Here is a 25269-nt window from a genome sequence, read left to right as displayed (position 1 = left end):
CATTGGGCTAGAACATGTTCTTTTAACTCACAGAAGTTTCTTATTATCCGCCTTCTGAAGCCTAAGTCTGTTAATGGAACGCACGCGTTCTCCATCAGGCCTTGTTCTCCAGCAGGCCTTGCTGATGAGGAACTGTGATCCCCTGTAGAGGGAGAAGCATTCTGATTTTGGGTATTCTCAGCCTTTTTACGCTGGTTTCTTCCCATCATTGTAAATTTATCCACCTGTTGTCTTTGTAATTACCGACTTTCAAATTAGGTCTCTGAGTGGACGTCCAACTTGTTGATTCCCAGCGCTGGAATCTGAGCAACTCACTGCTCCAGCCAAAACAGGAGCATTAAGATTCGTGGTGCTTTTCTGCCTGGGAATCTCCGGTCTGGCTTTCTTCTTGAGTCCCTTTTTCAAACAGCTGAATAGGCGACTCTGCCTTCCCGTAGCTCCAAACGTCAACCAAAAAGGGACCCAGTCCCGTTTACTCTGCACTAAGAACCACCGCACCGCCAGCCACAAGAGTCGCGCTAGCGACCCATGGGGCTCCTCTGCTGGGAATCTCCTGGTCCGTGAGCAACAAAAATTCGTCTGAAAGTGCGGCGTCCTCTCGTTCTCTGCGCTTTCACTGCGCTTTCACTGCGAGCTACAATCCTGAGCTGGTAGGAATCAGCCATCTTGGATCTCTCTCTATAGTTTTTACTCTTATATATAGGTGCTTGATCCCTTGTTAGTTCATTCTTATGTATAGTGTGAGGTAGGCATCTAACTTCATTTTTTTTGTCGTATGTTGGTATCTAGTTATCAGCTACTAGTTGTTGACTTTTCAATGTTAAGCATCTTTACATGTGCATTGACCAATTGTTTGTCTTCCTTGGAGACATATCTACTCAAATCTTTTGCCCACTTTTGGAGTTGTCTTTTTATGAGATGTAAGATTTGATTTGTATATCCTTAGTAATAATATGCCAGATGCTATTCTAGATTCTGAGGAAACAGAATTAAATAGAACATAGCATACCTGTTGCCTCTCAGGGAGCTGACCTTCACTGGAGGGAGTGGGGATCACATAAATAGAAGAAAACCAGGGTGAAATAATGTGTGTGCAATGCCTGACATTGTGCCTGGCCCATAGAGTGTACATAGCAAAATATGGCTTCAATAATAATAACAGCTATTACTGTTGTTATTATAAATGCCAGTAGAGAGATATGTACAAAGTGCTGTGGCAGGAGAGTGACTTGCTCACATCTCAAGATTGGCTTCATGTAGGGCCATCCCCAGCACCTCTAGGGCCTAGAAAGGGAGTGGGGGAGGTGCAGGCATAGGGTTCATGAAGACCAACCTTTCATGAAAGGGAGGAGCTCAGGTCTATGTGGCATGGAAACAGATGGTTTCCTTATCCCTGTGAGTGTCAGCTCCGAATAAGGATTGTGATTGACAATTCCCATCCCAGTCTATCCTTAAGAAGAAATGGTTTCCTTCATTTTTTTTGTAGGCTTTGGAGGGAAGCTTAGAGGCTGAGGGTAAATTATAAAGTGTTTCTAAATAGATTGCCTAAGTATATTATCTTAAATGTTATATAATTAGGACTTAAAATCTCTATCCCTTGGTGATAGCATAGTGTGTCCTCAGACTGAACTTTCAAAATATAGAGCAATGGTGGCTTTTTAATATGGAAATTATAGTACTCTTTGTAAAATATCAAAAACTGTCAATTTAATTTCATCATATGAACAAATCATCTTAGTGGTAGGGAGTATGGCTGTAGTATATGTATTCTAGGGTTCACATTACCAAAAAAAAAACAACAACAATTGTAGAAAAAAATTTTAAGAAATCACTTTTCCAAGGCTTTTCGTTATATTAGTCATTTGTTTTGTCATCTGCTAGCACATGTTAGCAGAAAAGTGAGAATAGGTGCCGTAAGTTAGGAAAAATGTGTTAGAAATGAAAAACTTTAAATTGAGCACATTCTAACAATTAACATAATCTAATTTAAGCTACAAAGTACTTTGGCCCAATTGGGCAGGATATAGTTTCCAGGAAGGATAATTTTAGAACCACTGATGAAGGGTTTAAATTTTAATTTAAACATACTATTATATTTTATCAAAAAATAAAGGCTTTATTTGGTATCTGGTTTTAATATCACCTATTGTATAAACTATGAGTTTTTATTCAGTCTTTGGTTCATCAGGCACTGATTGGCTGTCTGATGTTTGGAAAGAACCTTATTTAAGTATATGATCCTTTGTCCTAAAATAGTTCATGATCTGAGGAAGAAATGCTGTCTCGTACAGGACACACACATTGCTAGTTACAAGAAGTAGCAAATTGTGATAAATGCTGTAATAGAGAGGTTAGTTCAGATTCAGAATGGAGCAGATCTGGAGGAGCTTTCTTGGAGAGCTGATACCTGGGTTAGAGCCCCACCCCGCTGTGGTGGGGATCGCAGCGATGGGAAAGAGAAATCGAGGAAGTGGTTATAACCTGGTATGTCTGGAGTATAGAATGAATAGAGGATGTAGCAGGGCATACCGTTAGACAGGGAAAAGCCACATTGTGAATCTTGATAATATAATACCAAATTAATGAGCCTGGACTTGATTCTTTAAGCAGTAGGGAGCTATAGAGGGTTTTTGAGGAGGGCTGTGGCATGATCAGATCAGTATAGAAGTAGACTGAAGGTTAGGTTGAAGGTAGGGAAAAAATTAGAGACCATTCTTGGGTGATATGAATGCCATCTTTCCAATTTCATTTCAGTTTAAAAACTCCGAGGGGTAGCTATCTTGTGATTTCAGATATTCGATATAGAAGTTCATTTACATTTTAGTGGTTAATTATGCCTCCAGCAAACCGATGACTCATCTTGACTGATATTTTTAGGAATGGTGAAACAAGAGCTTATAAAGCGTATTAATAAAACATGAACTTGCTTTTTGTTGTTGTTTTCAAGAATAACATCTGAGTCAGTACCCTAGATTTTCTCCTTAAATGTCTCTGAGCCAAGAAAAAAGAACCACACAGATATGCATTTCAGCAAAAGGACCAGGAAATGTGCCTATACAGCAGAAGAAAACAAACTGATATGAAGCTGGACTGTCAGATAAACTTCAGTCCCCAGGTTAGTACTGAGCCTAGTTACATGGGTTTGCAGTCCAGCTCTGCCCTTATACCCTGTGTAACTTTAGGCATGCTACTTAACCAATCTGTGCCTCAGTCCTGTTATCTGTAAAATGTGGAGAATAGTCCTCACCTCAGTGGTTGTTATGAGAATTAAATAGATAAATATAGAGTTCTCTGAATAATGCCTGGCACATAGTCAGGGCTCAATAAATGTAAACTATTATTATTCAGTCATCGGGCAATAAAAATGAAGTCTATGAAGTCTCTGCCAGTGACACATTGTAGTTTATAGTCTTTTCACATACCCACTAGGTCATTTGAGCTCCAGTCACCTTATATGTACTGATTGTTCTAGCTACTATTACTGCTCACAAACTACCCCAAAACTTATAGCCATAAAACAACAACTATTTTATTATGCTCACAGATTCTGTGAGTCAGGAATTCCAAAGAAGTACAGTGGGAATGGCTTATCTCTGCTTCTCAGTGTCTGGGTCCACAGGTGGAAGCTGCTTGAAAGGCTGGGGAGTGAAACAAGGGGCTGGATCAGCTGAGACTGGCAGATCCACTTCCAAGATGATTTCTTCTGCCAAGCTGCCTGGTACTTTGGTGGGAAGGCTGGAAGGGTGAGCTCAGCTGGGACTGGCACCTAAGCACCTACATGTGGCCTCCAGGGTAGTACTCAGACTTCTTACAGTGTTCTTGCAGCAAAAGCTATATGCCTTTATGACCTAGCCTCAGAAGTCCTGTAACAGACATTCATTTCCCATTCTCCTTTGGTTGAAGTAGTCACAAGCCCTCCCAGATTCACGGCAAAGGGCTGTAGACCACACCTCTCCGTGGGAGGCATACCACAGGGGCCATGTTTTAAAATCACACACTGGCATTATTTCCTGATTCTAGATGAGAGATTGTAATTCAGTGGAGATTAAATGATTTGCCAAGGAATAGTAACTGAAATAGTTAGTGGGGAAAGGGGCTTAGGGGAGGAGAATGACTTCTACCATAATTCTGACTCTAAATTCTTGCTCTTTCGATTAGTATATATTAGATCAGCTAACATATACTTTCTAATACGTAAAAGTTCAAAGAAAAATTTAACTGGCTTTGAGTATATTAGGTAACTTCCTTCCCTAAATAGAAACATAAATCTAAAAGAATAAGGTTTGCATTTATAAGCGCTTGTTTTTATAAGCACTTGCATTAAAATGTCATATTTTAAGTAGGTCCTGGGATGAGTACAGTCCTGAGATTGATAAGACAGCAGCTTTATATCATTTTTCTCACATAAGATCTCTGAAAATGTCCCAGATACTTAACTGTGATTTCGTTTGTTCTCTAGGAAAATCTCACCTGGCCATTGTCCAGCGGGTGAATAATGAGGGAGAAGGGGACCCTTTCTACGAGGTGATGGGCATTGTCACGCTGGAGGATATCATAGAGGAGATCATCAAGTCAGAGATCCTGGATGAAACTGACCTCTACAGTAAGTGCACGGCCTTAGCCTGGGCTTCTGTTCTCCCCCAGCCACCAGGGTCCCTGCTCTTGTCTCTGCTTCCCTCTTTCTGATCTATTCCCCCTCCTAACTCCGTCACTCAGGAACAATATGGACTTTTCTATCCAGGTGTGATGACTTCGGGTTACTGAACCTTATCAAAGTTTTGCTTGTAAACACTACAAAGGCATGCTTTGTCTCTAGGATTGGAATGTTATCTAAGTCCCTGGGATTCCCTAGGCCAGGAGGTGTTTCCTCCTCAGAATTTCATCTCATGGGATAGCTATCCTTTTCTTCCTCTCAGAGAACTCATCTCAGACTTCTGTCCTTAGTTGGTGAGATGCTGCCTTTCAGAAACTGGCTCCTGGTAGAAAGAGCTTTGATACCGTAAGGCAGTGAGCAGTGCAGAAAGAGTGCCTTTCTTTTGCACTAAGAATAGATCAACCCTAAAAGGTGTGCCAGGCCTTGACGAAAATGAGCAGTAGAGTCATGGTGCCTCCCTCCAAGAGCCTGGTACTGCTGTGCTTGCCTCGACTGGGCCTGTCTTCCTCATATAGGGACTGAGCTTGGAAATATCCTTTCCCTCCCCCACCTCTGCCAGCCACTCTTGATTTAGAATTCTCAGGAGTAGCCTAGGCAACATGGTGAAACCCCAACTCTACAAAAAATACAAAAGTTAGCCAGGTGTGGTGGCACATGCCTGTAATCCCAGCTACTTCTTAGGCTGAGGTGGGAGGATCACCTCAGTCTGGGAGGTTGTGGCTGCAGTGAGCTGAGGTTGTGCCACTGCACTCCAGCCTAGGAGCCTGGGTGACAGAGCAAGACTCTGTCTCAAAAAAAAAAGGATTCCATGTGTCTCAAATAAAGAGTGAAGACATTCACACCAAGGTGTTAGGTGCTGATAAATGAGTAAGCTCCTCCCAGGGCACTTGTTTGAACAACCTTAAGCCTTCAAACATACACTATTCAAATCTAAGGAATAAAGGGGGAGCTCAGAAGAATGATTCTCTAATGATGCCATGTTTAGTGCCAATCTGATGGGGTAGAGGGGAGCTATTTAGTCAAACTCATACAAATCAGAAAGTTGCTCACTAGTTCCAGAGTGGAAAGACCTGGGCCAATACCTGTATTTGCTACTCTTTTGCTGAGTGATCCTCTTTCTACAGGAGGAGGTTAGGGTCTTTCTACCTTATAAATCAGCTACTGGCATGATTCCTTAAGAGCTGTGAAAAGGCCAAGAAGCCAGGGATACTGTCTTTCTTCTTGCACAACCCCGACATCTTACGTGATCTGGACACCTGGGTCTGGGTCTCCCCATTGTGACTTGAGCAAAAGGAATGTCAAAGCAGGGGCCAGATGACTGCAAAGGTCCGGAGTCGGAGCAGGCCACGGAAGAGCTGCACCAGCAGGAGGGCACTTTGTCCTTTCTAGAAGGAAACCCAAAAGCAAGCCCCAAAAGGAAAGGGGGTACACCAGGAAGCCAGACTCTGGGGCCTTATTTTCCTTCCACAAGGGTTCATTCCCTTTCATTCCCACTGCATCCACTCAGCCGGCACCATAAGTTCCCTCACAGCCCTGTTTCTCTTTAGGCCAAGTTTGAAGAAATTCCAAACCCCTTTTCCCTGTTCCCCTTAGTGCAGATAAGATGGGTTAGCAGTTTCAAAATTTTACTCAAAATTCAGAAAGCAAAAGAGAAACGACCAAAGAAAACATTCTCGCTACCAAAAAGAAAAAGAATAAAAAGTAGATATATTTAGACAAGCTTTAAAAAGAATATGTGAACAAATTAAATTGGGAAAAGCAAATTTTTTCAACCAATAATTACATGCCTGATATATACAGGCTCTTGGGAGGTACCAGACCCTGCCTGAGGCTCCCACCCAGAAAACCCATCTTCAGAGATTATAGTTCCAGTCTTATTTCTTCTCCTCTCTTCTTCCTTATATTTTCTGATTTTCTCCCAGTGGAGGGACTAGGGTTGAAGCAGGGAAATTGTGAGATAAGAGGTAATGGCCACCCTCCTCCCTTGTGTGGCATGCTTCAGGTGCCACTCAGAGCATGGTTCAGATAAGCAGCAGGAGACTAGATAAAGCCAGTTCAGGGGAAAGGAGGGGGACAGAGTCAGAAATTCCCTGGGCCCCTGCAACCTTTTGGATACTAAGAATGCAGTTCCCTTGTGTTTGTATGACTTTGTGTAAAAGCATTGTCACAGGTAGTTTCCAGTTGGAGTCTTATAATAATTGTACAAGATAAATACAAGAGCTATATTAAATATTAGCCTCCTTGTACAGATTAAACAAACAAAAACTCTGATGCTTAGAGGGGTTGCATGGTTATTAAGTAAGGGAAGAAGCACCAGAACCCCAGACTTGCGTACCCCAAGCCAGCCTTCTCCTTTTTCTATTATATACCCCTTAAGTGTGGAAAACACTGAAATGAGGATGACAATCTCTCATTGTCCATCCCTCACCAACATCCTTCTACTTCCTGGGTGATGTTGTGATGTCACCCATAGTTGACACTGCAGAAATGTTCTATCTGTCCCCTTTGAAAAATTTCAAAGACCAACAGTGATTCCGAGATAGCTGCAATCTGTCCTCTGTGACCCCACAGCTGATAATCGGAAAAAGCAGAGGGTCCCGCACCGGGAGCGGAAGCGGCAGGACTTCTCCTTGTTTAAGCTTTCGGACACGGAGATGCGGGTGAAGATCTCACCACAGCTCCTGCTGGCCACACACCGCTTCATGGCCACAGGTAGGACTCTGCCTACTCAAGTCTCCACTCCAGAGAAGCCAAAACAGAATCTTTAGGGTGGAACCCAGGCACCAATCCTTGTTGATACCTTCCAGCCTGCACAGTGTGCTGCCAGGATTGAGAAACACTGTTGTATCAAGAAGGTTGCCTTAGATAGGGTAAGGGATGCCACCTACTGTCGGATTGAGCCCCAGGCCTGAACTTATAGGGGAAGAAATAAGTGTAACTCAACTCTTCCACCAGAGGAAAGAGCTAAAGAAACCATTGCTGCACTTCTCCCTTTTCTTTTCACTTCCTGGCTGAAGCCTGAGGCCATCTCCCTGTCCGTTAGACTTGGGTTCCCCGGAGTATTTGTAGGGGAGGGAAAGGCTGTGTCCCACCCAACAACAAGACCCTAGGGTCCAGTAGCCTCCAGGGGTCATAGAAGCCTGTGAGCTATGAATTGTTCAAATACAAAAGTGGATTGTGAATCTTGGAATCTTTAGAAAGAAAAAAAAGTGAGAAAATCCAAGTATAAACTCCTTCTTGTGAAAAAGGTAAAGTTTCTCTTTGAACTCTCTGACCATCAATGCCTTATTAATTTGCTGACCTAGAATGATCATATCTATCACTAAGTTCAATATTTAATTAATCCAACATATATTTTCCTGTGTATCTAATGAGTGCTAGCACTGTTTTAGGTGCTAAAGAGTAAAAAATTTTAAATTGGAGCTTCTTTAAGGTAAAATTTCTAGTTCTGAGTACAGATTTAACTACTGGCTGTCTGATTTCCCAGAGCAAAGCAGCTCTATTTAACATATTATATGTAATATAAATAATATCTGTAATATATAAATATGATGCAATTATGCTTTACATTATTGACAACTTATTAAATAATCACCTGTCTCTATTAACCTGGGATTTCATTTCATTCAGCAGATGTATGTCATACAAATATAAGTCAGATTAAATTCTTTGCATTTCATTCAATTATAGCATTAAAGTCTGTGTTATTTATGTGGCTTAGTTATCCATGCTCAATTTTAAATAAAATCAAAGAAAACTAATAACAAAACAGCCATTTCCAAAATGGAGACCTGTTTCCCCTGAGATGCCAGTGCAGGGACACACTCTCCAGAGGACATGAGTAAGGCCCTGAGATGCACACTTGGGATTAGGATCCTCCACTCCAAAGGAACTGCAGAAGCCCTGCCAGCCTGGTGCCCAGGTACATGCATAGGGGGCCCTAGTTGTGCCCACTCTGACTCCTCCCAGCTGCCACTGCTGAAATGGGTGGGACACAGCTGCTGCTGATTCCTCCTTCCCCACTCACTCTCCTCTAGAAGTGGAGCCATTTAAGTCTCTGTACCTTTCGGAGAAGATCCTGCTCCGGCTCCTGAAACATCCCAACGTGATCCAGGAGCTGAAGTTTGATGAGAAAAACAAGAAGGCCCCAGAACACTACCTCTACCAGCGCAACCGCCCTGTGGACTACTTTGTGCTGCTTCTACAGGTGAGCAGGAAATTCAGGGAATCTCTAGGAGCCAGAAGTCGGCATGTCCAGGGTGAAGAAATGGCATGTCTCCTTCAGCACCAAGTTCCAAGACTTGGCTGGCTGCCTCAGGGACAAGGCCAGATGGGTGGACATTTCTTCATGACCCACAGGAGGGGCCTAGACATAGAAGACTGGTGTCCTGGGAGTTATGGGATCTTTGACATTTAGTCTGACAACTCAGCGATGTTTGGGGTGGGGTGAATACCTCTCCAATAGAGGGGGTCTGCTTCTAAACTTCCAGAGCTGCTGCTCTGCAGAAGCTATAATACCTTCTCATCTCTGCTTGAACATCGCCTGAAATGAAACTGCCCACTGCCTCTTAAACTTTAGACAACTCTTCTTTAAACCCTTCTGTCTGTTGAGCAGAAATCTCACCATCTCTAACTTCCATACTGGTCCTTGCTCTGCTCTCTGGAGGTGCATGGGACACATTCATTCTCTCAGCTGCATTTTAGCCTTTACAGTTCCTGGAAACTTCTCACCCTGGAGAGGACCAGGAAGGGGAAAATGACCTGTTCGAAGAAGTGCAACAACTTCCCAGTGCTCACATAAGTATGGTCGCTTTCTGCTCTGGATACCTGGATAGGCCTGTCTTAGATAAGTGTCAGACATAATTGCAGCTTGTAACACTGCTGGTGCCCTGTCTGGCTTCACCATTAACTCTGATTCCCTGTCCCTTCCTAACATAATGTTGTGGTTCCTAAATACAGTGATTGTACTTTAAAGTCTTGATTAAGCTCACATGAACTTAGAAATGGCCTCTTGTTACAGTCCACCTCCAGCCTCTCTGCTCTGACACTGTAATTTGCCTCATATATATCTTTCCTAATGTTCTCAATGAAATGACCTCTCTTCTCCAAAAAGTGGAGTCATGTGCTTCACTGTTGGAAATCAACAATAATCCTGTTACATTGTTTGTATAATATAATGATCACATAGTCTCATGTCTTATGCTTAAAATAAACTTAACAGTTTTCAAATAAAACATGTAGGGAATAAAATGTAGTAGAAAGAGTGTAGGCTCAGAAATTTGAAAAATGTGGCTTTAAAATTCCATTGTTGACATTTCCTAACTAACCTTGACCAAGTTACTCAACTTCTCTGAGCCTCAAAACTGAGTACCATGTAAACTGGGGATAAAAATGGTGTGGGTCTCATGGGATTGTGCATGAGCTAATTATGCATGAGAATCTATGCAGTGCACATAACACAGTGTCATATCCATGCAGGCTACACATTACACATTAGCTATCACTGTTATTGGCAATGAATTAAACAAGCTTCACACAGAATTAGATTTTCTCTTGACCTGATTTAAAAATGCTCCAATCTCAGATGAAACCAGTGGGGTAGTTTATGAGGCCCTGGATTAGCTGGTGCTTTGGCCTGCATCACAGAAGGGCCATTACAGTACACAAGGAGAGCTTGGCTGTTCATGACTGGATGCTGTTTTATGAACAGTGAAGCACTGAATTTACTGCAAAGAGCTACTAAAGTTGCAGGTGCTTTTTGAAATGTAAATCTGGACAGAATTAAGAATTAACATTCCTGGAGTGGGGAGTTGGGGAGGGATAACATAGGGAGAAATGCCAGATTTAGGTGATGGCGAGGAAGGCAGTAAACCACACTGCCATGTGTGTACCTATGCAACAATCTTAGATGTTCTTCACATGTACCCCGAAACCTAAAATGCAATAATAAATAAAAGAATTAACATTCCTCTGTGATAAGAACATGGGTCTGGTCCAGTTATTATCCAAGCAGAAACGCTTAGGGTTCTGGCCAATAGTAGAACTGGAAGTGCTCATACAAGTTCATGATACATTTCTTTTTTTTTTCCCCCAGGGTAAAGTAGAGGTGGAAGTTGGTAAGGAAGGCCTTCGCTTTGAGAATGGAGCCTTTACCTATTATGGCGTCCCAGCCATCATGACCACTGCTTGCTCAGGTATTCTAGTTTCCATTTGTTTATTGGGGAAGTAATGGAATATCGTAGAAAAAGCATAGAGGTTCAAGTCTTGACTCCTCTTTTGACTCGTTAATCACCCTGGACAAGCCATTTAACTTCCTTGGCTTTAATTGCTTCCTCTGCAAGATGGGTGTACGAATCACTTTTCATTCAGTTAGTGTTTTAAAAAAAGTGACAAAAAATTGAATTGTAAAAAGCAGTAATATTATTGTTAGGGATCTAGGGTGATAGACTTCAGTATGAAAAGACAAGTTTATTTTGCTTTTTATACTTGTTCCATATAATTGCCTAGTTTTTGCAGGGTTAATTGGTGCTGGGGGTGGATAGAAGAAGGAAGATTCCCATAAGAAGTGTGTTTTCTGAGTTGCCTCTGAAACCCACTGCATCCTTCTATCCTTAGATAATGACGTGCGGAAGGTTGGAAGTCTGGCTGGATCTTCTGTCTTTCGTATGTATCTCTCAACCCCCTTCCTCATCCTCCCCATTGTGGTCCTGCCTCAGCCCTCTCTGGGACCTGGACTGCGATCACTTTGAGCCTGGGCTGGGGCTAAGACAAATGCTGGCAGCCTCTTTGTAATGTTCTGCCAGGAACACTGCTTCCTGCCAGGTACCCGCAGAACATGGGAGCTTAGGTTCTATGTGTCCGGAATGTTTTCTGCGGCTTCTCTGCTCACATGCAAGTGATGAATTGTTGGGGGGATGCAGGGGTTATGAGGGGAGGCACTACTTATTGCCACCAACCAGGAAATGCAGGCAGGTGATTTGGCAGAGGTTCAGCTTTTCCTTCTGTGCAACGAAAATTCACTCATTTTAGCCTTTACTCGAAAGTTCTCAGGTGCTATCATTGCATCTGTGGGGTTTGTCCTCAATAAGAAGTGACTGCAAGATTTGGGGATATAAGTTCCACCCTTGGGCAATACATTGCTTAGCTGCTTCTCTTTCCTTGTTCTCTACCTCTCAGCTAGTTGAAAGGTATCTGCCAGCTGGCCGTGCATGCTGTTGGTGGGGAGCTGGCACAAGGCTGATGGCTGGTTTGCCCTGCCCCTTCTGTGCTGTGCCTTCTTGCTGTTTCCTGTGTAGTTACTGCACTTGTGTTTAAAGGGCATGGCATTTCTTGTGATTAAAAGTGTGATCCAGAAAGAATTATTTCTCTAGATTTATTCTTTCTGATTCACAGATGTGAATTTTGCATTGCTTTCAGCTGTTAGTGTTTACAGTGGCCACTTCAATGCCAATTAGGGTCTTTCATCATAAAAAAGGATTTTACACACTGCCTTGTGGGAATTATTAGAGGGTCCCAGAGCTTGATCTCATAGTCCCTGGAACATGGCAAGGTAGGCACCATTTTAACATGAGTGAAACTAAGGAAATGACTTGCTTCAAATCACCCTGTAAGTTGGTGACCTGCCAAGATGCTTCCTGGTGTCCTGGCTAGTTCACACAGCACAATAAAATACAGATTTTAGGTCCATCATATTCTGGAATGCAATTTCTAAGTGCAATAGTGGAACAATTCACAGTGTAATTGTTACAGTGTAATAGCCCAGCCCGTGGCTGAAATGAAGTACCTGTCCAGCCTGAAGAGTGGCAGAGCTTAAGTTGGAGGATATCTGGAAAATTGAAAAGACCCTGGTACATTATCATGCTTAAGCCAACAAATCTCAATTACGGTTGATGAAGGAAGCATCAGTGCTCAGTAGAACTCTGGATGGGTGAGGGACGGGCTACAGGACTTGGGCAAACCTTAGTTCTCTAAAGGAAATTTCCATCATCCATCACTTTAGCGACTATTTCTGGGATTCTAATATGTTACCTAGAAATGTCTGTGATTTCTTCCAGAAGACCAAAAGAGGTGGGAATTCTGAGAGAAAAAAAAAAAAAAAGACCTACATATGGCTTCCTAGCCCACCCAATATATATGACCTTCTTTCTTTTAAAAAAAAAAAAATTGTTTTAAGTAGAAGGAAGATGTTATCTGATTTCTTCCTTTTCTACCTTCCTGTCTCTAGTTCTTTCCAAAGCTTTCAATTATATCAGTAAGATAGAAATAAAGGTGCAACATTGATTTCTCCTTTAAAAATAGTTAACTAAAAAAGAAGCATAACACTCTTTCCCTTTCTTTCGCCATGTTTCTGAGCATCTTTGTAAACCTTCCAAAGGAAAAAGAAGTATTATTAGCCAATAGGAGTAAAAAGACATTGTCCATCCTCCCCAAATCCATACTTAGTGTAGTGAAGTGTGAAGTAACTGCAAAAGCCAACCATACACCACAGTTATCCCCAGTGAATGCTCAGCCCATGGTCAAGCCACCCAGCATCTTTCGCTTGCCAAGAACCTCAGCCTATAGGTTGAGGGAGAGCTTCAGTCTAAGCTAAATGGCAATAAAATCTTGTAGGGTCTTGGCCCAGCCCACTCCCCATATGCTTGAAGCTAACCTGTAGCTTAATCAGTCTTTGAGGATGAGGAGTAAGATGATGAGTTTGCTAGAATACTGGCGCTATGACCTATGCTTCAAAGTTGAACTTGAGGCTACAAAGAAATCTCTGGCTTTCCTAAATGAGGTGAAGGGAACATAATCTACACTGTCTTATTCTTGGTTCTGATTGCCAGGAACCCACGGTAGCTGGAATAGGTGCACACACAAGTGTACAGATGTGGAGAAAACAAGTCTCCTATCTGTTTGGTGTATACATTTATACATTGTATAATACATTGTATACAATGTATACAGTTTGGTGTATACATTTATACATTTAGAACTATGATTCTTCTTGAGAATAGAGGGTTTCTTAACTCCAGTGTGTCTCATAACATTAGAGGCCCATTCTAATATTCATTAACATCTCATGTCAGAGTAAAGGGTTATCAGGTAGGTAATTTCAAATAAAATCATTTGGTGTAGCAAATAAAACTGCAGAAGCTGCCTGTTTCAGTATGCTATCATCCATGGTCTGGTTTCATTTAGCTCCTTAAAAGGACTCTGGGAACGATCAGATAAGAGAGATGAAGACAGGTTCCCATGGTTCCCGTGCCCAGACACCACTTGATGGGGGAGGGACTGGGCTGTTATAACACACTCTACTCCACCCAGGCCCCCAAGCCATAGCCAGCACCGTTTCACACTCTGTGGGGAAAGAGAAGGAAAAGGGAGTAGAGGGATGCTTTGGACCACTGGTACTTACTACGAAGTGGCTATGATTTAATTCATCAAGTCGATTCACATTAACACTGCTAGATCTAGTGTTCTTCCTGTTTCCCTATTCTCTAGCAATGCACAATTCCTCGCCAACACTGTGACCAGAGGGAGCTCCTAGAAATCAGAGAAAGGCTCTCGCTTCCTGAAGGATGCCCCTAGCAGGAGCACACACTTTCCTTTCAGGACTCTGCGTGCCTATGCAGGCTCCCTCGGCAGTTGAGCTCCATGGTAGATGGGAGAGCTTGGTAGGAACGCAGTGCTGGGCTCCCAGCATGTTTGCTGGCTCAAAATGGGAGCCCCAGAGAATGCTGCCTACATGTTCCCCACAGGGCTCAGCTTGTGCTTGTGTATCTCTGATTCTCTCTAAGATGTGTTGCACATCTTTTCAGATCACTTTCAGCAAAGTCCATTTTATTTTCTTGTCTTTCTGGAGAGTGACTTTGTAAGAGGATACGATTCCTGTGTTTTCAGAGTCAAGATTCTTTTTGCAGAGAAATGTGATGTTGTAAAGATCCAGGAACAGTCTCACCCACTTTGTTCTTTGTCTCTTTCCTTTTGTGTTTATATCTTCCCTTTTGCAACTCACAAATCCTTGGCCCCTGACTCTTTAGTGCCCGTCTCTGTGTCTCGTACCTTCGCTGTCAGCAGAGGGGACTCTCTGGCAGGCTCCCCAGGTAAACATGCATGTGTGTCTTGGGTCTATGTAGATCCAGAGGGGTTTGCAATAAGCCTTTGGTGTCTGTCACTTTCCTGCATGAGAACTGATCTCTCCAACAGGCACTCCTGTGACTAAGGCTGAGCACTTTGCACAAATAGCACTCATTTGCACATACTGGCCAGGCATTGCTGGTTCAGTGGTGTCATTTGTGAATTTACCTCCCAGGAATGTATCTGTATGTGCACATGGAAAAATGGTACGAGTGAAGGATAGTGTGAGTTTTTCCTCATTTGTCTGACCACAGAATGGAGGGATGAGGAGTACAGCAGGAACGAAATCGGAATTGTGGAATACTATGCTCTATTTCTACCTATTTTCTTTCTACTCTTCTTTCCTTCCATGTCCTCATCTTCCTAGTAATGTTTACTATGTGATGATCCTATTCTCACTAGCTCTGCTCATACAAAGGATGCTATATATAAAATTTTCAAAACAACTTTTTGTTAGGTTTAAACTCTTTTGTTAATAAATGACATAGTCACCGAGTTTCTTTTTAATGAGGTAACAACTCCTCATAGAGCTAGACAATAATTCAGTGACTAAGTGGAATGCAATAAATCTGAATGATCAATCAACTGTTTGTTTTTAATCGATCAACCTCAACTCAGAGGTTGTTCTGTTGGACTCACAGAGCAAGTAATGACTAAACCAGGAATTTATTTGTTAAGTTGCCCTGCAGTTAGAACACAGTCCAATTTTCTCAACCCTTTAAATCTGTATCCCTTATCACATTGCTAGGGTAATGATACTAAGATCCCACCATATCCTCAGTCATCCAGAAACCACTTATGTTTCTCTGTCTGTATAGTAGACCCTCAACATTTAAAAGAAAAAAAAAGGCTATGTTCTGAGAAACTTCAAATTTGCAACCTCAGAAGTATTTATGTTGACTTCTGTTTTTTCCCCAAATCACATTTTTTTCATCAAAAACCATCTGGTTCCCATGTTTATCTATACAAGATAAGTTAACCCACCTTCTCAAATTTCACAGAAGTTTTCTCTCTCTCTCTCTCTCTCTTGCTCTCTCGATGGTGATTTTCCACTAAGAAATAGTTTTTCTTGCTTTGTGAGAGCTCATGCCTTCATGATGACTACAGGATCGGACAGGCAATGTGAGATGCCAATCTGGTGCCCTCACCAGCTAAATGGCCTACTCCTACATGCCAGCAAAATTAGAAATGACCACATGATGGACCTTCAAGTTTCTTCACATGCAGTGAATCTTGGCGAATGCCAAGAGCGTGCTGTGAAGGTTCAGTGGAAAGGGAAGATGCACATTTTAAAAGACTTTCAGCCAAAAAGATGAAAACAGGGGTGTATTTTCCTTTTTAATTAACTTCAGTTAACCAGATGACCTAGTTAATTGTAACTTCCCAGTTAAAAGAAGGTTAATTCTAGTCCATCTGTATTGCTTATGATAAAGTTCATGATAACCCAGTGTCAGACAAAGATTAAAGTGACTCCTTCCTGCTGTGCAGAACCCCTAGGAAGTGCTGAGACTTCTGATCCCACTCTGGCTAGTGTCATGTGCCCCTGAGAGCATTTTCAACTTTCCCCCCTTTTCCATGACTGTGGGTATTCAGCCCAACAGGAGAGTAGGGTCAACACAATGGCAACTCTACCCATAAAGAGGTGAGCTTATTCCCACCCTTGGTTTAACTCTGCAAGGTGAAACAATGGTGGGTACAGTGGGAGAAAACTAGAGGTAGGGAGTGCCTAGCTTCTCCTTTGGCTGGTTCCTCTCCACCTTATGTCTGGTCTCTATCTATAACTAATCACTGTGGCTTCCCAGTGATCACGTGACATCCACGGACCTATTCTGCAGAATTTCCTCTGTCACTCTTGCTTTTGTTCCATATCATTACAAGCAGTAGCCTCAGGCCAGGTGCAGTGGCTCACACCTGTAATCCCAGCACTTTGGGAGGCCAAGGCAGGCAGATCAGCAGGTCAGAAGTTCGAGACCAGTGTGACCAACATGGTGAAACCTCATCTCTACTAAAAATACAAAAATTTGCTGGGCGTAGTGGTGTATGCCTGTAAGCCCGGCTACTCAGGTACTCAGGGGGCTGAGGCAGGAAAATGGCTTGAACCTGGGAGGTGAAGGTTGCAGGGAGCTGAGATCCCGCCACTGCCCTCCAGCCTGGGTGACAAAGCGAGACTCCATCTCAAAAAAAAAAGTAGCCTCAGAGGTCTGGGATTTTGTAGAAAGAAGTTCCAGGTAACTTCTGGCCCCTGTAAGCACAGAGACTTTGGAACGAAGTGTTATTTTTCAGTGCTCAATTGTCGATTCATAATGTGCACTGAAAGCGATAATGATGCCATTTTTTCCTAGAATATACCAGGAGTATCTAAAAAAAAAATCTTTTTACTTTGCAAAATATGCTAAGTGGAACTATTGATTTCTGATCCAGATACATTAATTTACATATATGCTAAGTCTCAACCCTACCTTATATGGTGGCGGGAGGCAGGGGGGATAAATCCTAGAAATTAGTAGGGCCTTTAAGTCTGAAAAAGAATTGTCATTGTCTTATTTGACTCCCCACAATCACTTTGTAAGATAGGCAGGAATTGTCATTGAAAAACAACAGATAAAAATTCAGGCTCTAAGAAAGTCAGTCAGTGTTGTCTGTGCAGTAGGTAGGTAGAGGGACAAGGGCTAAAATCTTAGATCCTGCTCTCCACTTACTGCCCGGGACCTTGCTGTACCTCTGAATATAGACATTTTGTGCCCCCTAGAGGGCAGAGATTTATTTGCATTTTGAAAGCAGTGCTAATAACAAATCTGTTGCTCACACTAGATTGAGGCGAGGGTCTCTGCACCAAATATTGCCATCATTATCCACAGGGAGTGTCTTTCTATTTGAGTCTTAGTTTGAAATAAGAGCACGGTGGTTTTCAGATTACCTCCAGAGTGTGGTGTACTTAACCAACTTGGCAGGTGCTTTCATTTAAAAATGAAACTTATGGTGGGTGGGGGGTTATAAGTACACAGCCCGACTTCAGTTATCATTCCCTTTCTCCAGATTCATTCCTCCTTTCTTCTCCTGGTGGTGGAGATAATTTTGAATTCCCCATGACAGTCCTTTCAAATCCACAAAAGCACAGAGACAAAGACTTTGGAACCAAGGGTTCTTTTTCAGTGCTTGGTTATCCATCCGTAATGTGCATTGAGATCAATAATGACACAGTTTTCTCCTCAGATATACAGGGAATCCTTAAAAATAATATTTCTACTTTGCAAAACGTGGTAAGTGGAAATATTCCTTTGGGTTGGCTCCTGTGTGATGAACATTTGGGAACCATTAACGCTCCATGTAAAGTGAGTGAGTTCAGCCGGGATCCTATCTTGGGCTGACTTAGAGTTCACATTGTAGTTTTGACAGACAGCTGGCTTTGGTATTGGTTGTCTGATGCTAAATATTACCCCAGTATAATGAATTTTAATAATCCAGTTTGTACTCTTACAGGTCTATGTAATTAATCTTCCTCATCCATTTTGAAGAACAGAGATGGCCCATGGCACAATCACAGTCAGACCAAAGTAGGCCATTCTCCCTCATCCTTCACTGATACTACAAAAGATGTAGGCAGGCAACCCCTGAATCCTCCTTTTTCCTCAAATCCCCATAAGGAAAATGGGAGCATAGCATTCTACTTCTGTATCTTGGGGTCTGCTTCTGGGATAAGGTTGTGAAGGCTCCCTGGATACAGGTGTCACAAATAAAGCAAGAGTCCCACAGCTGCTGTGTATAGATTTTCAGGTCCCCTGACTATTACTGCAGAAGGAGAGGAGATTCCGTCCGGCCCCAGTTACAGTGTGAAGTCCTCTTCCATACCCACTGCCACCTTGCCCCCAATTTTACCCTAGTGCCTTCTCCACCGAAAGCTCAGTAATCCAAGTAGCCAACACAGGACAGATATCTCTTGCAGATTGACCACTCAAAGTCTACAGGAATGAGGTCTGCCACACTTTCATAGAGCAGAAAACCCTACTCCCCAATACCCAGTCACACCTGAGCCAACCCAAGGGTCTGATGTAAGAGCAAGAGTGAGCAAGGGATGGGTTGGCTGCTTGGCCTGCCGCCTGTTGACAGGTCTTGTGGTATATGTTATCCATCACTGTTTGATCTGTCTCCTCCAGACCTCCTCACACTATACTTAGGATTTTCCTCCTCTCTTCACTCCCCGAAGCTGTGCCTCTGTGCTCTTAGGAGAAGCCAAGGGGAATTATACAATTTGAACTAGTTTGCCATGCTGCTAGGACACTGTTCTGTTAATGATTTCTTTTTTTTTTTTTTTAAATCATTCCCATTTCCCTTACTCAGAAATCTCTGAGTGTATGTGCACAATTACCAAAATGCCAAGTCATCAGCATCCCACCTATTGAGGAATATCAGACTCTAGGACACAAAAACATTGATCTCACACAATACTCAGAGGAGCTGGGACTTTGTCACAGAGTAAGGGTTCCTTTTTCTTTTAAAAATTGTTTTTATAGACTCGATCTTTGTAAGATAGTTGTATCGTTTGGTGTTGGGAATTCTTTGTGATTTTATAAATACACTTTCAATATCATTGTTTTTACTTAAAAAAAAAAAGAAATGTTTTCCTCCCAGCACAACAGTGATGTACCTTGTGTTTGAAATGTGAGTCTCTGTTGGTGTCATCTACACTGGGTGCCAGTGAAACAATGAAAGCTTTGGAGGGAACTGGGATGTAGTTGTTGCCTCTTGGTAAGCTTCCACAGATGAAAGGGGTTTGGTAGATAAAATAGGGCTATTTCCCTGTTGTCCTCCCTGAATATATCTTGAATTGTGGCATAGAGATGAGGATGCGGAACAACCACTGTGAGGTGTGTGAAGCCCACGTCTGTCCAGGAAAGTAGAGGATGATTAAGGAATGGTGGTGATTCTCAGGGCAGCTGAAACCGCAGACCCTGCTCACACTCTCTTCCCTTGGTTATATCCAAACTGAATTGAGGCCCAAACCCACCAGGTCAAGGTATGATTTTCCAGATGCTGTTCTGGGGCCAAAGAAGCTACTCTTGGGCAGGACTCTTTCCTCCCCTTTTCTGCAACAACTAGCCTGGAGGAAAGAACACAGACTTAGCCAGGTACCACCTAAAACAGCCACAAATGGATCTCATCAAACCACAACTCACCAGTTTGTTTTCTCTTTTTATAGATTTAGGGGGTACAGTGCACTTTGTTACATGGGCATATTGCCTAGTGGTAAAGTCTGGACTTTTAGTGTGGCCATCACTCAAATAGTGTATGTTGTACCCATTAGGTAATTTCTGTCCCTCGCCCTCTCCCACCCTTCTGGGTCTTCAATGTCTATTATTTCACTATGTCCACTTGTACATATTATTTAGCTCCCACTTATAAGGGAAATAATGCAGTATTTGACTTTCTGAGTTATTTCACTTAAGATAATGGCCTCTATTTCCATCCATGTTGCTGCAAGAGACATAATTTCATTCTTTTTATGGCTGAAGACTATTTCATTTGTGTGTGTGTGTGTGTGTGTGTGTGTGTGTGTGTGTGTGTGTGTATACACTAAATCACAGTTTCTTTATCCGGTCATCCATTGATGTACACTTGGGTTTATTCTGTATCTTTGCTATTTGTGAATAGGCTGTAATAAACATACACATACATGTATCTTTTTTATGTAATTTCTTTTCCTTTGGGTAGATATCCAGTCGTGGGCTTGCTAGCTTGAATGGTAGTTCTATTTTTAAGAACTCATTAGTTTGTTTTCAAGGGATAAGGCCCAGAAAGGAAATGTGCATTTTCTGCCCACACTACTGTTTTTTACAATCACCTTGGTGCTTCATGTTGTTCTATAGGGCATCATCGCTATCCCTGTCCCTGTCAGTTCTTAGTCGCTCTGGAGAAGGGTCTAGTCCCAGTGGATGGGTAGGGCTCTAGGCAACTGACTCCAGGACCCCCTGTTTCACATGCCCTTATTAAACAAACAGTCTTGCTCTTCCATGTGGCCTCTTCCTCAAGCTACTGGGCCAAGGCCTGAGCCTTCTTAGTGCCCTTTGATTCTAGTTGCACACTACTTTATTCTATTCAGATGCATTTCTGGAATGTCCTGCTCCCTACCCTCGCTTCTTCGAGAAGTAAACTTCCCCAGAATGACTTTAGGTTGCCAAAGAAAGGCTTTGTGATTCCAGGATGATTTAAGAGCTCTGAACCCGTTTTTTAAAACAAAATTTAGATTATAAACATCAAGAGTCACCATATCACCATATGGGACCCTGGCATGCTGATTCATGTATTCTACACATTTTCCTTGAGTACCTTCTCTAGGCCAGGCACTGTTTTAGGTGCTGGGTGTAAATGAAGATAACCAAAGAAGACAAGGTCTCTGCCCTTGTGGAATTAAAAGTTGAATTAAGTACATGTAACAAATAATTACGATGTGTAATTTTACTTGTGAAAGTGCTCTGAAAGGATGGACAGGGGGTCATGATATAGGGGAACAGGAGGAATCTTCTTAAGGTGACCAGACAAGGTCTTCAGGGAAGGTGGTGCCTCAGCTGAGCAGGCAGCCATTAGCTAAGGTGGGAGGTGGGGTGGGCAGAGGAAATGGCATTCATGGAGGTGGGGAAAGCCTGCATGGTTAAGGACGCACAAGGAGACCAGTGACTAGAGCAAAGCAAGAGAGGGGAAAGCAGGCTCCAAGATAAGATCAGACAGGAAAGCAGGGGCCAGGTCACAGCAAGGAATTTGGATTTTATTTAGACACAATAGGAAGCTGATTTGTTTTAAAATGATTCTGTTAGCTAAGGTAAAAACAGACTATAAGATTCTAAGAGAGGAGACTGTGGTCCAGGCAAAGCTGAGGTAGGTGGGATTTGAGTGGAGACAGACGCAGGACCAATGGGCTCGTTATCAGAGTCAATAGCAGGGCTCCATGTGGGGCTGAGGGAGTGGCAGGAGTCACGGGTGATCCCGGAGTCTCTGGTTTCAGGAACTGCATAGAACTGGATGACACTTACTGAGAAGGAGGAAGACTGGAAGTGGACTCCTTAATTCTATAGTCAGATCAAGGCAGTGATGATTATGGTTCTAATGAGAAAATGATTCAACCTATTGCTATTTTACTCTTTCTGCTACATTGTTTCCCAGACAACAGCTTGGCAGCTAAATAGATCATCAACCTTCCATGACTCACTCCAAATAAATGCTAATCAAATATTTTGATTGATGGTAGCATTATATCAAGAGACAGGATTAAATTTCTAAGGTTCTACCCTGAAAGAGCAGAACCTATAAAGAATCTGCTTCTTCATTTGACCCCTCTGAACTAAATCTGTGTTAAGAGAAACTGACAGCCTCCTCATCCCCTTTTTTGGAAGAAATGCAGAGCTGCATCATTTGGGAAGCAGAAGGATGCGGGTAGCTTTCTTTGCAGTCTACCATGGGGTGGTTCCACAGTTGAGACAATTCTGGAGTCACCTTTGGTATCCTCTTTTCTGTTGTTCCTGGGGAGGGCAGCTCACATAAAAGCAAGGGACATGGTCTTAATTGGTCTTTTCTAAGAAGTATTTCTTAAAAATGCGAAAAGAAGCTGGCTAAGCATTCAGGAGATCTTTGACAGAAGGCCTGCAGATTATTCCAGTGCCCCCTTAGGCCTATGTAAGAGGGAGCTCAGACCTAGACACACACCTTGGTCCTTCTCAGTCCAGCCCATCTATATGGGGCAAGGAATTCTCAGGGCCAACAGGATGTGCTGAGGTAGAGCCTGTGTCCTCCCTTCTAAACCACATTTCAGATATCCAGGATCCTGGAATCCCCCACCCGAACAGTCCTAGAGGACCAGGGTCCAGAAGCCCTAGGGCCAAGCCTGGGTCTCCACCCACACCCGTTTTCTGGCATGGTTGTTATGAACATTTGTCAAAGAAGAAGATAAAGCCTATTTGTACCGTTTATTAATGTGACTTCTAACTTAAAAATATTTACCCTTGTGGTTTGTGGGCTTCCATTTGTCCCAGGCCCTGCCAACATAGGGGCAGGCCTGAGTTCTCCCCACTAAAGTGTATGGCCACGTGAGGATTGGTTGCCTGTGCTGTGATAGATGGTTTTGAGGGCAAACCCAAGGCCTTGGCCTTTCTAAAACAAGGTTTGTGATTGGAGTTTCTGTAAATACATCCCCACGGTAAAGGGGCTTATGGTCTAGGGTAGCAAGCCACGCTCATAGTACCGACTTCATCTTGTTCGGGGTCCTTGTGCACCTATCCTGAAGACAAGAATCAAGGAAGGTGTGAACTATCTTCCCCGTCTGGGGGAAACAGATGCTCCAGCTCCTCACTAGGAGAAGTTGTGGGGAGCAGCCCGAGTGGAAGGGAGCCATGAGCTTGTCTTAGGTATTTGTTCCTCATAGGAATAAACATCAACAAAGCAGCTCAGCTCCTTCCCAGGTTCTGACGGGAAGGGCAAGGCCCATTGCCACCACCCCGTGTTACCATTGCCTAAAAGTCAAATGGGACTTCAGTAAACAAAGCCTGTCTCTCCCTCCCTCTCTCCTTGCCTCCCTTCCCCTTCTTCCTCCCCACCCATCTCTCCTTGTCTTTTCTCCATCTCTCACCATCTGCAGTAAACCGGTCCCCTTCTCGCTGCAGTGGGTTGAATCGCTCTGAGTCTCCAAACAGAGAGCGTAGTGACTTTGGGGGCAGCAACACCCAGCTGTACAGCAGCAGCAACAACCTCTACACGCCGGACTACTCAGTCCACATCCTCAGCGATGTGCAGTTTGTGAAGGTAACTCCCCCAGGAAGGTGATCCTCTCTCTCCCAGTGGGCAGCATTGGCTGGGTGAGCGGGACAAGGAGACTCCCATCGCTAGGCAGGATGTGTGCACCATTCCCATGTGTTCCAATACAGTGCTGGGTGGTAACTGCTGCTGGCTGTATAAAGGCTGTTTTCAGTAAGCTTTATGACTGTCCATTATTTGTCACTCTTTTAACATCTCCTGACCCCCATTTTTCATGCGGGGAAAATGAACCACAAAGTACTAGATTAGCTTGCCTGACACAAGTTGCTGCCAGAATCGCTTCCTTTGGATCCCCTACCATTGGCATCAGTTTGATTTTGTTCGTTGATTTTTTTCAAGATAAGATTTTTCTAAGATAAGTTTGAGGGTGATTAATAAGCCAAGTGATGTATAGAAGAAACCATGCTACACATCTGCTTGTCTGTTGGTTAGTAAGAAGAAATCATGCTATACTTTCACATATGTTAATATATTGTTATACTTTAATATTTAATGTCTAAAACACAACTTGTGTGTTAACTGAAAATCTTTGTAGTCACAAGAAGGACCCCCTGAAAACTACTAAGCTAATTGAAGAGACCCATGTGCAATTGCCCAGGAGAGAGGTAGCAGGGCTCATGGCCTCATAATTAAAGAGGAGAGTGGAGCTGTTTCTTCATACCCTTCATTGGGATTGGCATCACACAAGCCTTTAACATTTTCCCCTATTCTTGTGTTTCCATAGGTTCTATTTGTTTTGTTTTCTAGTATTCTGCAAACCATTACAAACTTTGGCCTGACATTTGGCTAGAGCCCCATTTATCCCAGGCCAGCAAAGCGAGATCACTTGGTAGCTGCTGTCCCAGTTGCGGGCTGGGTCATGAGAGGTGCACTGAAGTCACAAGGGTGGAAGAAGGTTGTTCTTTCCAGAACACACGCCTTCAGTATTTGGAGAGCGGTGTGTGCTGGTCGGCTTTCTGTGTTTCAGGACTTTGTGGACAGCCCTGAGTTAAAACTGACATTAGCCTATAAAAGAAACCTTGAAAAGTAACCACGGGATGTTGCCAGAGGGAGTGACAGAACCTGGGGGATGGAGTAAGACAATAACTATTTTTGCAGTAAACTGTGCAAGGCACGTTACTGAGTCCTTTGTTTGAATTATCCATTTAATCTGGTAGCCACCCTATGAGGTAGGAATTACTGTCATGCCCATTTTATAGATGAAGAGTTGAAGTTTGAGGAGTATACAGTCACACGGCTAGTAAATGGCAGAGCCAAGCTTCAAAGTTGGTTCTTTCTGCCTCCAGAATCCAAGCCCTAAACTCAGTGGGCTTTAGAGCAAGTGGTAGGACATCAGAGCTAAAGGAACCTGAGGGAAGTGTCTTTACAAGCTCACCATGCAATACTCATGGGTGAATATGACTGTGGGCACTTAAGTCTAATGTGACAAGGAGGTTAAACCTTAGAAAACCATAGCTCATGATTCTCCTCCGCATAGCTTCCATCCCCGAAGCCTCCTCCTTGCTGATGCAGACCTTCCCCAGAAGGGAGGTAGGGGAAAAGCGGGAAAAGAGAAACTCTAATATGTTAACTCTGGTTGGTTTTTGTGCTGGACATGCGATCTGTGGGAAAAGAAATGGAAAGTCATAATAACGAGTGTGTGATTCAGCAAATATTTAATGGAGGCCTTCTCTGTTCTTGACATTGTTGAGATACTG

General features: G+C 43.0%; 1 protein-coding gene across 4 annotated transcripts in view; it reads left to right on the top strand.

Moving 5' to 3' along the window:
* CNNM1 (cyclin and CBS domain divalent metal cation transport mediator 1) overlaps positions 1-25269 on the top strand; it is a 64620-nt gene that overhangs the window by 26828 nt on the left and 12523 nt on the right. For 2 of the 4 annotated variants that reach the window (XM_017531300.2, XM_017531298.2), the window contains exons 2-8: positions 4460-4603; positions 7226-7366; positions 8692-8861; positions 10749-10848; positions 11270-11317; positions 14677-14739; positions 23397-23560. In XM_017531300.2, the coding sequence (XP_017386789.1) occupies positions 4460-4603; positions 7226-7366; positions 8692-8861; positions 10749-10848; positions 11270-11317; positions 14677-14739; positions 23397-23560 (830 nt within the window). The remainder of the gene's footprint in view (positions 1-4459; positions 4604-7225; positions 7367-8691; positions 8862-10748; positions 10849-11269; positions 11318-14676; positions 14740-23396; positions 23561-25269) is intronic. The other 2 variants (XM_017531301.2, XM_017531299.2) reach the window with 1 other exon arrangement.

Source organism: Cebus imitator, unplaced genomic scaffold, assembly GCF_001604975.1.
Source record: "Cebus imitator isolate Cc_AM_T3 unplaced genomic scaffold, Cebus_imitator-1.0 Scaffold71, whole genome shotgun sequence".
Classification (NCBI taxonomy): Eukaryota; Metazoa; Chordata; class Mammalia; order Primates; family Cebidae; genus Cebus; species Cebus imitator.
Note: the sequence above shows the minus strand (reverse complement) of the source record. Positions and strands in the feature narration are given on the sequence as shown.